This window comes from Pimephales promelas, chromosome 19, assembly GCF_988280905.1.
Source record: "Pimephales promelas chromosome 19, fPimPro1.hap1.1, whole genome shotgun sequence".
Classification (NCBI taxonomy): Eukaryota; Metazoa; Chordata; class Actinopteri; order Cypriniformes; family Leuciscidae; genus Pimephales; species Pimephales promelas.
This window is the reverse complement of record NC_142787.1, coordinates 25,048,774-25,063,954: the sequence shown is the minus strand read 5'-3', so window position 1 is coordinate 25,063,954 and position 15,181 is coordinate 25,048,774. Positions and strand designations below refer to the sequence as shown.

Here is a 15,181-nt window from a genome sequence, read left to right as displayed (position 1 = left end):
CCTAAGGGTCACACCCCTAGTTCCACGGCAGCATCCATCTTACAAAACATGCTTCACCGTCGCTGTGAAGCCAGCCCCAACGTTTCTGATTGGCGCCTCGATTTCGACGGATTACAGATGGGCTTGAATGAGCTCTTTGCCAGACTAACTTGACGAGCAAATCTAAATTTGCTGGAAATTGTCTGGGTTTTCTCAGGCTAGCGATCTATAGGAAGCTGTATGCAGAAAAGTGTACTAGCAATTGAATCTGAGAACTATGAGAAAGCATTAAAGAGGGGATAGGACGATCGATAGTCCCCTCCCCATATGTGGTGCATTTTGTCAATAAGGCCCTGACATGGTGCTAACGCATGCAACTCCTGTTCTGCATTTCTGTACCTTTTTTCTGTGAAGATCTTCCTGATTTGTTGGATTTATGTCATTTTTCCAAACTGGTTTCTTGTTTACTATTGTTTAGATGCGTTTGTTGCTCTGCTGTCTGCATATGTATTCTATTTGGAAGTGGACACAAAGACTGTGAAAATAGCATTATCACTAATTTCTTAACTCAATTTACCATGTATAAAAAAACACCTGAGAAGATCTGTTTGTCTTTCTAATCAAGGAATCAATTGATCAAATGAGTTGCTCCTGATCAATTGCAATTACTTTTAAAGGGATACTCCACCCAAAACTGAAAATTCATTCACCCTTAAGTTTCTGCAAACTTGTATGAGTTTCTTTCTTCTGCTGAACACAAATGAAGATATTTTGAAGAACGATTGCTCTCCAAAAAATGTTGTGGGCGGGGTTTGGATTGGCATCCAGGCTATCAGAGAGTAAAAACATCCAGCATTAACATTAGCCAGTATGGTGGCAATCTGTTTATCTGTTGTCTTTAAGATCTCTTGTTTATCTGGAACACAAGAGCCTAGCCATAGATGATTTGCATTTGTCAATTCGACAGTGGTTAACATTTCATGAAATGCCAGACTGTCCAAATGTGCCCTGAGCACGGCGAACTGACAAACTATAGTGCAGAGCATCTGCTGTTCTTTTGATATATGCAAATCTTCTAATGGAGTGGAAAAACGCAAAAGTCATATTTATTGTCCCCTGTGGGTACATATGAAAAGTTTAAAGCATTTCATGATTCAGAGCTACTACAGCCTCATGCCCCGGAGGAGCTAATTTATGATGCATGCACATTTAATATGAATTCTTATTATACAGAGTGCTTCTGATTTTTTCTGGTCAGCATTTTAAATATATCCTTCAAAGAAATAGTTCATATAATTAATCATCACTCTCATGTGCTAAACCTCTTTTGTGGAACAATATTTTGAAGAATGTTGGGGTTATCAGACTCTTTGTCATTGGGACAACACACGTGCACACACACACACACACACACACACACACACACACACACACACACACACACACACACACACACACACACACACACACACACACACTCAAACTCAAGACTTCTTCTTTTGTGTGCCAGGGGCCCACAAAGAAAGGAGGTTAAAGGGAGACTTCAGGATTTAGCATTAAGCTTTGTATTAGTAGAAATTTTCAAAATTACCATGCTTTCCACTCTCATATCCCTCTGAGACAAGAGATTTATGTATTCTTTGTCTGGAAAAAAATCCTCAGATGATGCAAAAAATCGTAATTTTGCCTCATCTGAGGATTTTTTGGCCAGAGGTTAAAGACTACAGCCAGTAGTAGGGGCTGTCCCACATGTTTTCAACCCGCCCATAGAGGGTGGGATCTCACTCAGAGAATGTACACATAGTGTCAGCCATCTTTTTTTGGAAGCTAAGCTAACAGGCTCTTGTTCTGTGGAGAAAGCTGAGTAGTAAAACTCAGCTTTCTGTTGAGATCGTAAAATATCTTGGATTCAACTTTTGCTTTCTGCACTCACCATTCATTGTTTACATGCACACCTTTTGTTTCAATCTAACTGAATTCATTCTGATTGGTGAATTTGAATGCAGTGTTTACAATGAACACTAAACAACTGCTCGGTTGATGTGCGTTTTAACATCGCTAAGAAAATTCACGCTCCTCCGTAAGAGATACGAGACCGGTGCGTCTCACAGGTGTCTCTCATCGGTAATCACGCCACCGCCCTCACGCCAATCTCCCACAGCCCTAGCCTTGTCCTGACATTGGGGTGAGTAAATTATCAGCAAAAGTTTTTTTTAAAAGTGAACTACTCCTTTAATAACGATAGCAGAGTGATAGATTAACGGCATGAATATTTTGTCGGTATTTTCCTTCTCTCCCAAACCCCCGGTCTTGTATGTAGAAGGGAGAAGTTGTTCCACTCAAATAACAAAGGAACAGCACCCTTTTTTAACAGTCGTCGACTTGTTTCTGATGCTGGTTCACGGATGTCTTCCATTTTGAAGGCCGGCTACTGAGGCGTTACAGTGAATTTGTCCCTGCGGATACCGACGACATCTAAGCTCCTCATTGGCAGCAAGTAAAAAAGTAAAAAAAAAACTAAGTACTGTATGGTACTTTCCAGATGCCTGGCACTGTGGCACACAGCAGTGTTCGGCAGTTGTACAGTACCAGACATTCTCTGGTATTTAAACTTTGACTTTTTCCTGTCAGCATAGAAGCCATCTACCAAAACAAAATCACCTTATAATCACCTACCAAAGTACGTCACAACAGCCGTTGGCATTTAGCCTAACAGTTACTATGTGTGAAGAAAATGTGTAGAGTGTAGAAACTAACTGAAACAGGAAGCTGAACTAAAACATTTGACAAACCAACCCAAAACAGAAACAATACATAAAGACCAATAACAAAGTCTAAGTGGATGGAACTTTTAAAGCCTTATAAGCATTGGCAGAACACCAGAATTTCCATTAAAAACATTGCTCAAATGGACTGTTTAGCAGATTCTGCCCCTTAAATTGTAAGTGAGATGCTACATGCGAATTTCCAGCTTGAGCTGTCTCCTAGGCTGATTTGTGGATGTTCAAATTTAGCAAAGAACACAACATGTATTAAATAGAAGGCTATGCTGTTGTACACTGTAATTATTTGACAGCTCTGTTTTCTTGGAAATTAAACATTTAAAGGTCATTTTTTTCTGTTTACAAAAAACAGCCCATCAATTTTAACAATATGCTATATAATAGATGTATCATTCACCTAAAATACTTTTAGAAACAATAAAGTGCTTTGAGAGGAAATACTGTTATTTTTACTCACCCCCATGATGTTCCAAACCCATCCGCTGATATTTTTTTCTCTGGAACAAAAAAAGGTGAATATGTGAGTCACCAAACGATAAAATCAAGTCTGGACATGGATGTAGGCTAAATAATGTCCGTTCCTTACATAAAGACTGTAAAGACATAAACTATCAGAGATTGTGCTACAAATAATCATTATATCACATTGACAGAATGGATTAGTAACGGCCCTGGGGAATTTTATCCATGGTTAAAAGTAATGTATTGCTAGTTGCTTTCGTAATGCGAGTCTGTGGTCTTAGAATCTGTTCACCTGACCAAATCAACAATATCTCATAAATTCTTCAACTAGACTACACTTCAAAACAATGTGAAATGCATGGTTAACAACTTCTGGACCCAAAAAATGCTGGGTTGTTCTAACATAGGCTATGGACAAACCCAGCCATTGGGTTACTTTTTTTAAATTAAATTTTAACCGAATGTTTGAGTTTGTCCATATTTGACCCACAATTGTGTTAAAACAACCCAGCATTTTTACTGTATGGAATCAGATTCTTTCAAAATTCTAATTTTTGTTTTAGAGTAGGCTAGGCTAGAAATTTAGAATTACTAATTATTTATTTATTTAAATGGAAGGTTGGTGTGACCATCAAGTAATGACTCATTTATACATATTTTGGACCTGGGAGGACTGATTCATGATGATGTGTGTGTATATATATATATATATAGGGGCGTAGAATTTAGTAGGGATGCAACACTCTCAGAAAAAAAGATACGAAAGCTGTCACTGGGGCTGTACCTTTTTAAAAGGGTGCACATTGGTACCTTCATGGTACACTTTTGTACATAAAGGGTGCATATTGGTACCTTCATGGTACAATATGCACCCTTTTGGTACAAAAGTGTACCTTTTTGAAAAGGTACCGCCCCAGTGACAGCTTTCGTACCTTTTTTTCTGACAGTGAAGGACGTGTCCCTCCGTACCAATATAACTGTGTCATATTATTACAGTGCTAGTTACTTGCCTCCTTCTAGAATTAGTTTAGAGCTAAAAATGTGGTTCAACCATGATGTCACGTTCAAGTGACATCACTACTAACAGTGTGGCTCCAGTTTAGTGTCTCAATCCTAACACCGCGCGCAGTGCAATCGATGGGATGATATGCGAATGACGCATACAGGTTGAGGATTTCCTTCCCACACGAAAGTCTGACGTCTACCCCTCCACACATTTAACTTTTACCACACGCGGGTTTATCCCTTCGGAGGGTCTCAGACAGTCTGCTTATGCTTACACGACTTCGCTTTTGCGCATGATACTGCGGTCCCGACGCCACTTCACGCTCCAACTCACCTTGAAACGCGGTGCTCTCAGTTTTTACGTGGAGAGCGACGGAGAGGCGACCAATACCCGCCCCGATGCCTCCCCCACCGGCCAATGAAATCAGTGCGGGGGCGGAGCTAACAGCTAAATTGTCATGCTTGGTTTCACGCTGGCATTGCCATCAAGCCGCGTCTGGCTGCCGTGCGCTGGTGCAGGTGCTCTATTTCATCGAGAGAGGATGCGAAAGGAAAGAAGGGGAGGGAAAGAATGAAGGGAACCGTCGGAGAAAAGTATGCAGGGCATGATTAAAAGGGTATCAACAGCTGACAGCGTGTCTAACGTCCAGGGGCTTGGCTGAGAATGATTTATTGAAAGGGGCACTTTGAGATATGATGAGGTTTCTTTCTGGTTGGCAATAGTACTATGATTTGGTATGTGGCCACTTTGATAGCAAGTGTATTCAGCACCAGAGGAACAGCTGCTCAAGGTGAGTTGAAGTGCAATTTATATACAGCTTTATGTTTGTTGTGAGATATTGCTGAGTTTAAAATAAAATTCTGGGACTGTGTCATTCTGAGTTAATTTCTAATAATATATCTAAATTCTATGTGGAATATTTTAAAGTAAACAGCAGTATAGCAGCTTTTTATAATTAGCCTATAATAATGATAGTTTTCTCTTTGCTTAAATATTATTGCTATATCTGTCAGTGACATTTCTATTTAGGTGCTTGTGTTTCTTTAAAAGTCACCTGAGCTTGCAAAACGAGGGTTTGTGCCGTTAATTTATCCATATTTATCTGTAATTCAATACCATGAGCAACTTTAGACTTGTATACTTTTATTAAGTGTGTTCTATTAAATTAAAGGGATTGATCACTCCAAAATTGACATACTGATTTTCTTTTTCTCGTCGAGCACAAAATGATGTTACCATTCACTTTCATTGTATATTTGAGCTCGCTGAGGGTGATTTTGCCTAACATGTCCTTTAGGTTCTGCAACCTCATGAGATTGAGTAAATGATGACAAAGTTTTCATTTTTGTTTGAACTATTTTTAAGCTCTGGAACTTTAATTACACATGATTTGAAGGTGCTTTCACCGTATGGTGTTGTGCTCAGTAGTATTTTGATATTGTATATCAGTCATCTTGTGCTATAGGTTGTATATAGTAATTCATATTATGAATATTCTGCCTTTCCTGACCTTCCTCAGATGTCTTAACACGAGACCACTCACGAGAGCCATCACAATTGTAATTCAATTCTGTGAATCTGACCGACCCTCAGTTCAGACTAGTTTAAATAAGTGGTCTGTCTGTCTTTATTTCAAATGTTGGGTTCATGGACTCACATAGCCCTGCAATTTCCAATTTAGCCACCAGAGGGCTGCTAACTGTGTAGCAGCAAGGAGGAGTATCCAATCTTGGGTCACATTTTGAGAACTTTTTCATTGCATGGCATGCACTATGATTAATTATAAATTTCCTATGTCAAGAGAGACATTATTCATGGTTTGATATGTTGCTGTATTTAGGTGTTATTTAACCCCTAAAAAAAGTGGAATGTGATCATCTTACCTTTGAGCTGTGTCATCCCCTTAATCTGACAGTGAGACATATTTCACCTTGCTGTTCTGACTGTGCTTTTTGCTGCATTCGCTCACTGTCTCCCTCCTGTGTGTCACAGCCACGTTGCACTATCCCAGCCCTAATGCAGAGCTCTCCCTGCCCTCACCCTCCCGTATCAAGCTGTTAGCTCAGCTGGCAAACAGGCCCACAAACTGGCCAGCTTCCAGATCTATGCTTTGTTGCTCTGTCTAAACAGAGGACTGGGAGGCCGTAGTCTGAGAGTCATGAGCTCATTCATGGCTCCAGGTACTGTAGGCCCTCAAGGCATTTGAACTTGTTGAGACCTCCAGCAGTCCACATCAGGAACAGACCATCTTCCCTCATGAGAAGAGCATGTGCCCAACCGCTTTTCCCCTTTTAAACTAGTTTTGTGTTTGTTCGAGTGATTTTGGCAGGGGCTCAAATTGATCGTTTCATCTAAATTTGTCTAGATTGACAACAAGGAGGATTATAATACCTGGAGAGTATTATTGAGAGTTCATCTCAAAAGAATTAAGCTAATCACCTGAGCCTTAAATGAAATGTGACGTATTTTGGGGTCGGTAAGGTTTTTATATAATTTTCTTATGCTCGCAAAGGCTGCATATTATTTATTACAAAAACTGTTTTCTATTTAAATATACTTTAAAATATATATATATATTTTTTGTCATGGCAAAGCAGCCCATTACCAGTCTTCAATCCCACATGATCCTTCAGAAATCATTCAAATATGCTTTATATTATATTATATTATAATTTATTGAATTAGATTATATTACTGTACAATGTCATTGTTACAGCATCTACCATGAGGGACTAACGGATCAGGCTAACCAGATCAAATGTTGAGTTTGGGCAGACAGGATGTGATTTGAGCTGATGTGGGCACAATGAGATGATGGTGATTTGTTTTAGCATTTAGCACATGCTAGCAGACTAGATTCTGCTGGGTTCTTAACCCTTAGGCATTGTTGATGTAGCTGCCAGCTGCAAATGGAGAATCTAAAGAAAGCTTGCTCTGGAGGTTTGTACCGCAGTCTAGGTTTCATGGAAAGCCTGTTAGAGGAGGGCTAGCGGGGGACCTGACAGCTGCTCATTTTAAAGCGGTGTTGGATAACACTGGATGTGTTTTCCAACAGTCATCACTTCTCTTTCATCCTCAGGCTGTAATAGTTTGATCCAGCAGAATGATAAGCATGTAGAATTCTTCCCAGTGGAAAAATTTAAATAGTTTATATAACAAACAAGCAGTCTGTCATCACATCTGGATGAATTTCCAACACAACTCACATGTCACTTTCATAGTCATTTCTATGTCTTGCAGGGGCGGCTCGCCCATAGAGGGCGCTGGGGCGCCGCCCTCCCTCCGACCTGTCTGTCTGTTTTTTTAATATATATTAAAATTTATCATTTCGAAAAATAATCTGTGTTAATTATATGCTAATAATGGTTTTACTTTGAAAAGTGTTTTGAACTCACCAGAATGATATTTGCATTCACTTTCGTTACTTTTATCATGTTGGTGTAGTAGTATAGCCAATAGGCTGTCTTCTCAGGGCGCCAGTTCGCTCAGCCCCACAGTGCTGGAATTTAAGCCAATGGTTCCCCGGTTGCTATGCAAAAAAGTTTATATTTCGCCAATCAGCGTCGTCAAATTTTATGGTTTAGGGGCGCTGAAAATATCGCCCACAGTATCAGATTAGGGGAGTGCACCGTGCACGCGCATCACGGGACATTTTTACCTCAGATGAGAGCAGAATGGCAGCGCCAGTGACGTCGAGTGGAAATAATGTAAAGTAAGTCGTGGGAATTGACCTGTCTGTCTCTGTCACTCACTCACTCACACACACAAACACTGTTTCACACACATTTGATATTAAAATAGTTATAGGAATATTAATACCTGTGTGTTTGCTTTGTTTTTGATGTTTTTAAGTTCTGAGCTGGATTACTGTGTTTCATACTAGTTAAAATCAACTTTATTCTCATACTTGGGTGTTACCCTTGTCCCACCCTCTCTTTCAGAGCCTTTTCTCTCTCTCTTTCTCTAGTATCAACACATTGTTATCCATTATCCAATTGTCAATTTGTCAAAAATATGTAGTCTACAGCTGGGGATTGATTAAACTAGATTGTTGTATTACCTATTATTTTTTGTATTAACTATATTATAATTTATCAATATTATGCGTTTTCACTTTTTCTGTCAGCACACAGAGCATAATAAACATGCAACTTGTTCATTATCATTAACTGTCAAACTGTTATTATTATTATTCTATTATTTGACCATTGGTATTGACTGGTTTAAGTTATTTTATTGGTAGGCTATAGGTAAGGGCAAAACAGTATTTTTTTCTTCATTTATATTGTTGAAAACTAGTGAATGGTAATTGATGGTATAATGAACAGAGTTAAGTTAAGATTATGTTAATATAACTAAATCTAAATTATTTTAAGACTTATTGACCCATGTAAGTTTGCTAAGGCCCCCTAGTGGGCCTTAGGCCTAAAATGCACCAGAATGCAGGAAATCACATCTACTAAATTCAAAATTTTTTTGGGGGGGACCCCCAGACCCCCCTCTTATTCAGCCCCCCCTCCAATATTTTTCACCAGCCGCCACTGATGTCTTGGTAGTACAGATAGCAAAGAAGGAACCCCTAAATTGCTATATTTCAATTTACTGGCTCTCTTGACCAATACCTAATAATTCTGATTTATAATGTCAACTATCTAGCCAAATCCATGATAGGAGTTCTAATCAAACAATGAAAACAGCACACCCGCGCTGATTGCATATATGTATGTAAATTTACGACCCACAGAGCACACAGCTGAGGCAGCCAATTTCCAAAATGAATTTTCTTGGCTCCATTGATGTGTTAATCAATTAATAAAACTTTTTTTATCAGTATGTTGTCTTGTTTTCGAGTAAAAAATATCTAAACATTCTGTAAACAAGATTAATTTACTTGGGAAGCAAAATTGCTCAAGATAAGATATTATAACTTTATCGCCTGGTTTCACAGACAGGGCTCAGATTAAGCCAGGAGTATAAGATTTAGTTAAATTAGGACATTTAAGTAGCTTTTATAAAAAAAAAAAACAAACAAAAAAAACAAACAAAAAAAAAACATTACTGGTCTTCATCGTGAGACTAAAGAATGACACTGACATTTATGCCAAGATATGCCAGTGTAAGTTGCTTTAATTTAGTCTTGGAACATATTAGTCTTGGACTAGGCTTAAAGGGTTACTTCACCCAAAAATGAAAATTCTGTCAGTATTTACTCTCCCTCATGTTGTTCCAACCCCGTGAGACTTTCGTTCATCTTCAGAACACAAATTAAGATATTGTTGATGAAATCTGAGAGCTGTCCCATTCCTCCATAAGCTTCTATGTAATTGAAACCTGCCCGCCCAAAAAAAAGTTAATAAAAACATTCTTAAAATAGTCCAAATTACTACAGTGGGTCAACCTTAAGTTTATCAAGCGACGAGAATACTTTTGTGCGCAAACCCCCCCCCAAAATAACAACTTTATTCAACTATTCATCTCCTTCTATGTGGACCTCAGAGTGAGTTCACGTTGTGTAACAGAGAAGCGCTACGTCAGAACGTGGACTCACTATTGGCCGACACTGGTCATGTGTGTGATGCTGGCCAATAGTGAGCCTATGTTCTAACGTAGCGCTGCATTGGTAAAACACAACCTACTACTACGACCTATATGCAGTATATATATATATATATATATATATATATATATATATATGAAGAGTTCAGATGCAAAAGCCTCTAAATGCCATTTGAAATTTTCTTCTTTAATGATGATTTTTATCAAACTTGTATATTTAAGTTCAGTAATTTCACTTAAATGGCAATGATAATTACCTATTAATTGTTATTTAAGTTAAATTAATGAAATAAAATATACAAGTTTGATAAAAATCATCATTAAAGAAGAAAATTTCAAATGGCATTTAGAGGCTTTTGCATCTGAACTCTTCATATATATATATATATATATATATATATATATATATATATATATATATGGACTTACAGCCCATTCTTATCCCAAGGCATCATATACTGACGATTTTGACAATGCGTATAAATCCAACGCACATGGCACACTTGAGACGCAGATATATATGGGGCAGAAGGCGCTTCCTAGACTGGTCTAACCCTAACCCTACCCCAGACCTAAATCTACATAACCGAAGCGTGTTTTATTGACGCTAAAGGGTGCCATGTGCGTTGGATGAATACTCATTGTCAAAATATGACACCCTATGATGAGAATGTGTTGGGACTTACTACACTTCATATCTATCTATCTATCTATCTATCTATCTATCTATCTATCTATCTATCTATCTATCTATCTATCTATCTATCTATCTATCTATCTATCTGTCTGTCTGTCTGTCTATCTATCTATCTATCTATCTATCTATCTATCTATCTATCTATCTATCTATCTATCTATCTATCTATCTATCTATCTATCTATCTATCTATCTATCTATCTATCTATCTATCTATCTATCTATCTATCTATCTATCTATCTATAAATATATATATATATATATATATATATATATATATGAAGTGCAGTAGGTTGTGTTTTACCAATACAGCGCTACATATATATGTGCGCTGCAGTAGGTTGTGTATTGCATTTGCGTTCAGGATATCTTGTTCAGTTTTAAACAAGAAAAAACGTACAAAAATCTTCAAATAGCTCCCTAGCACTAGACTCTGAAGTGAATGTCTTATCTATGTCTGTGGCTGGATTCCATTTCTACTTTCTCAGCACTTCAAAGGCAGTTTCCTGTCTCTGATACTCTCAGTCTAGTCTGCCACCACAGCCAGTGCAAACTAAGAGCCTGAGCAGACTACCCACTGAAGCAATGGAAGAGTTTGTCTCATTCAAAAATTTGTTGGTAGAGACTTTTTGAACTGGATGTTTCTATAATCCACAGACTCGTTCAACTGTTATTGTAGGAAGTTGGATAAAAAATCTGGCAATGGTTTCTGTATTTTTGGAAACGATGGATTATAATATTGGAACGACATGATGAGTACTTTGCTATTAAGTTACATACAGTACTCTGTTGTTCCTCACTGTAGTCTTGCTGTGTTTTCCCCGAACACATTCAAGTTGGGAATGAGGCACTTGGCGATACAATATTATATTGATACATGAATCACTATACAATCATATTAAAAAATAATATTTTAAGGTTACGGTGTATTAAAAATTGTGATAATTTGTGATTATTAAGGCATAATCCTGCTGTATTCAAGATTGTGGCCAAAACTGGTACTGCAATCACTTTCAAATAAGGGTGTATCTATTAATTTATGATTAATTTAAATGAATTTCTTGCATACAGCTCCTTTTACAGCTTCCGTACTTTAGGCTGTTTTCTCATTAATGAGAGAAAACTATTAAATTAAAATAAATTAATTTAGTTTGTATTATAAAATATTGCATTAGGTGTATAAACATTTTTTATACTATCTCTATTATGTTTATTTGCTTGGTCACTGTCAATGTTGTTGTGCGTTTTAGTTCCTTTGCTGTTGAAGGGCCCTTGAAATAACAGAAATCATTTGGCAAAGTGATATGGAACTGTAATTCGGTCAAGACCTGCCTGGAACTACTTTAGCTGTGTATTTCCCTGAAAATAATTGCACATTAATAATTGCGTTCATCAGCAAATTAGATTCAAGCATTCAACCCTGTGGTATAAATTAATATACTTGCATATATATATATAATAACAACTTTAAACCCTGGTCTTCTAAGATTTTTTTCCTAGATATCTTCCTCAATGAAATCACTCACCACTCACATGCTCTACATACTCCTTGACCTTGATGCTCTAGCATCAATTTTTCACCAAAGACCGGCCTGCGACCCAATTGATGTAGATAGGAAGTAACAGGCCACCGCTGGCCTAGGGCAAAGGGCTTGTTCCATAAAAGTCACTAACCCTTAAATGTCAATCAGCTGGTATTTGGGCCAGCATTGACTCAAGTCCCCCTCCCCCAAATACAGTCTTCCTCTTACTCTGACAACCCTAGTGGAAGATGTTCCATATATAGATACCTTCAAAAGAGCCCCGTGGAATGCAGTTAATTATGCATTACTTCACTCTGATGTTAAAGTCAAGAAAGTATGTTTCTAATTCTAGCTCATCAACACATGAAAAATACCCGTCCTATGTTGGAGAACATGGCAGATGACTGATTTATTCATGTCATGACTTTCACTGACTGCATTTAAATGCCATTATAGATCTAGATTTTATACAATGATGCAAAAATATCAGGTTCACGTTCATGCATTTGGCAGACGGCGGCCATCTTTGAAACTCCTCTCTGTTTCAGTCATTCAAGTACAGCTCCTGTCTCTTTGAATGGGGAAACATCAAATTCTCCAAAGCTGTTCACCAAGCTTGCAATTCAGTTCCATATTTGAAATCATCAATGAAATCTAACAACTGTCTGACAACAAATTTTGTTTCTAAACACTCAAATCATGACAAACATAATAATTTTTTTCCACTCAGAACACTGAAAAAACACATCCAAAATTGAAATACTTCTCTTTTATTTAGAAGGTGGTACTTATTCTGCACGTTCACTTTCTCACATTCATAATAATTTGAGTGCACCATCTTTGTATAACTAAAGTCTTTGGCTATGATCTATTATGACTTTGACAACCACTTCAAGAACCTTGTTTACCTTTTAACCTTTATTTTATTTGATGTATCGTCCTCACTGGAAATGGAAGATCTGGGTTTTTTTTCATGTACTATGTGTTTAGTCAGTGGAAATCACTCTCTTGGTCTAAGTACAGCTTAACGCCTGGTTTAGCACTTTGGAAATCACTGAGCAGAAAGTCTTTGATCTTTTAAGAATTGAGAGCATGGGCCTATTGATCGATACACTCTCATTGGTCTTGTTTAGATCTGCATATGTGATGTGGCCAAGGCCTAAAGCACACCAAAATGATTGAAGAACCGTGTTTCTGTGTCATTTGTGGATGATCCATTGATAATGCAGTGATTGATAAACACTTCTTGGGTTTAGAAAAAGAAATGTCCCTTTTGATTGGCACAAATGAAAATGTCAACAATCAAGGACGCTCATTGCTGACTAATGGAGGAGTGAGTGATGCCAGTGTTTAGTCTGACTCAGCATCCGAGGGTGAAGAGTAAGAATCTTGATCTAGCATCTGGAAGAGGAAAAATAAATTTCTTAGTGGTTCAGAGTTTGAGTCAGGGGAAACATAAAGGTGAATTTGGGATTTGTGCAGTTTGAAAAACGATTGGGTTTGGTATACTACTGTTAAAAAGTTTGGGTTTAGTACTGTTAAAATTTTTTTGTTCAGATTTTGCCCAGGATTTTCAGATATAGAACATTTTGTGACATTTTCGGCAGAAATTTTGTTTATGCTTTTTATTATTTCCCTTGTGCTGCTTTAGAGATTTGTCATATAATTGATTCTAAACTTTTACTATCAGTTGCACATCGTCTGTATTTAATGATATGAGAAATAAAGATGCACATTATATTAGTATCCCATACTGGCTAATATTTGAGATTTAAATGTATTATTACATTGGATATTGTTGTAATAATACATTGGATATTAAATTAATTTAATTAATTACATTTTATATCAATTAATGCCCACTCAAAGTTAATCTTTAAAAACACTAAGAATTTAATAACACTGTTAAATGCCATCTTAAGCAAATCTCAATATATATATACAGTATATATATATATACACACACAGTATATATAGATTTGTACATGATAACATTGTGATGCCTAAAATTCACTTGTAGAAAAGTAAAAATAGTGCAGAATTTTAATATTAGTGCATCCCTAATGAGGAGTGGTCCTTCTGTCCAATGAGATTTCAGTGTGGGCGGAACTACTCAGCTTGAGGCTGCAGAAATCGAAACCATGGCTGATAAGAAAAAAACTCATACATTTTATCATTTGTTGTGTTATCACTACATTTGGTCTAACACAGCCCACTATCATCAGTCAGAGATAGAGACAGAAATGCCAGACTGCATGTACACTTTGAGATCCCGTTGTATTGTGTGGATCAGGACAGGCTGCTGGACTTCACAATGAATTGACAGAGATGTAGAGAGCGTGTGTGAGTATGTGACTCTGCTGACGCGCGTGGGCCCGGCTGGCAGCCAGACAGCATGCTGTGATCGCCTCTCTCCCTGCCCCCTGACTGGACCACTTCCCCTCGCATCTCATTTTTCAGCTGTCCATTGATGCAGTGCACTTGGCTTTCTCCTGTTTGGCTCCACCATGTCCATTAAACATTCATGCTCTGGCCATGAGATACTTCAGTACCGTACCTCACACTGTAAAAAATCATTATAATTTTAACTTTAAAAGACTGTAAAAATGCCACAGTAAATACCTGATAACAGGAAGTTCCTTTACTATATACAGAGAAGAACTGTAATAGATCTAATAATTTCATGTCATTTTAAAAGACTGTTAAATATACTATTTTTGGAAATAAAACATGTGTGTATCTTCAATATTTTAGCATTTACCAGCTTGCGGAAAAGCTGCTTGAACTTTGATCATGTGGTTTTCTCTTTATGCCTTTATTATAGTACTGTATATGGTGAAGGTACAAAATCGATTTTAGCATCAGCGTGGCCTTGCTTATTCAGCAGAAAATACATTTTTTTTACATTTGAAATGTACAGGTTGTACTGTAAATATGTTTAAATTTGTAATGTATTTCGGCAGAATTATGCTGGCAACCACAGCTGCCAGTAATCCTCTGTAAATACGACAGGATTTTTAATTTTTTTTTTTACAGCGCAGGCTCTCTGCCCAGAAAACTCTCCTTCTCGCTGTCACTTTTCTTCGTAGCCCTCGTTTTCCTATCCTCCACCACCATCCTTCAGAAAGCAATCAATTTTGAGCGCACTCTATCTGTGCATCCATCTCTCTCAAT

General features: G+C 37.5%; 1 protein-coding gene across 7 annotated transcripts in view; it reads left to right on the top strand.

Moving 5' to 3' along the window:
- The first annotated feature begins 4,709 nt into the window (after positions 1 to 4,709).
- The window catches only part of igsf9bb (immunoglobulin superfamily, member 9Bb), a 105,010-nt gene continuing 94,538 nt past the window's right edge, over positions 4,710 to 15,181 (top strand). For all 7 annotated transcript variants that reach the window (XM_039686337.2, XM_089123416.1, XM_039686336.2 and 4 more), the window contains exon 1: positions 4,710 to 5,020. In XM_039686337.2, coding sequence (XP_039542271.2) covers positions 4,957 to 5,020 — 64 coding nt within the window. In that variant the 5' untranslated portion in view covers positions 4,710 to 4,956. The remainder of the gene's footprint in view (positions 5,021 to 15,181) is intronic.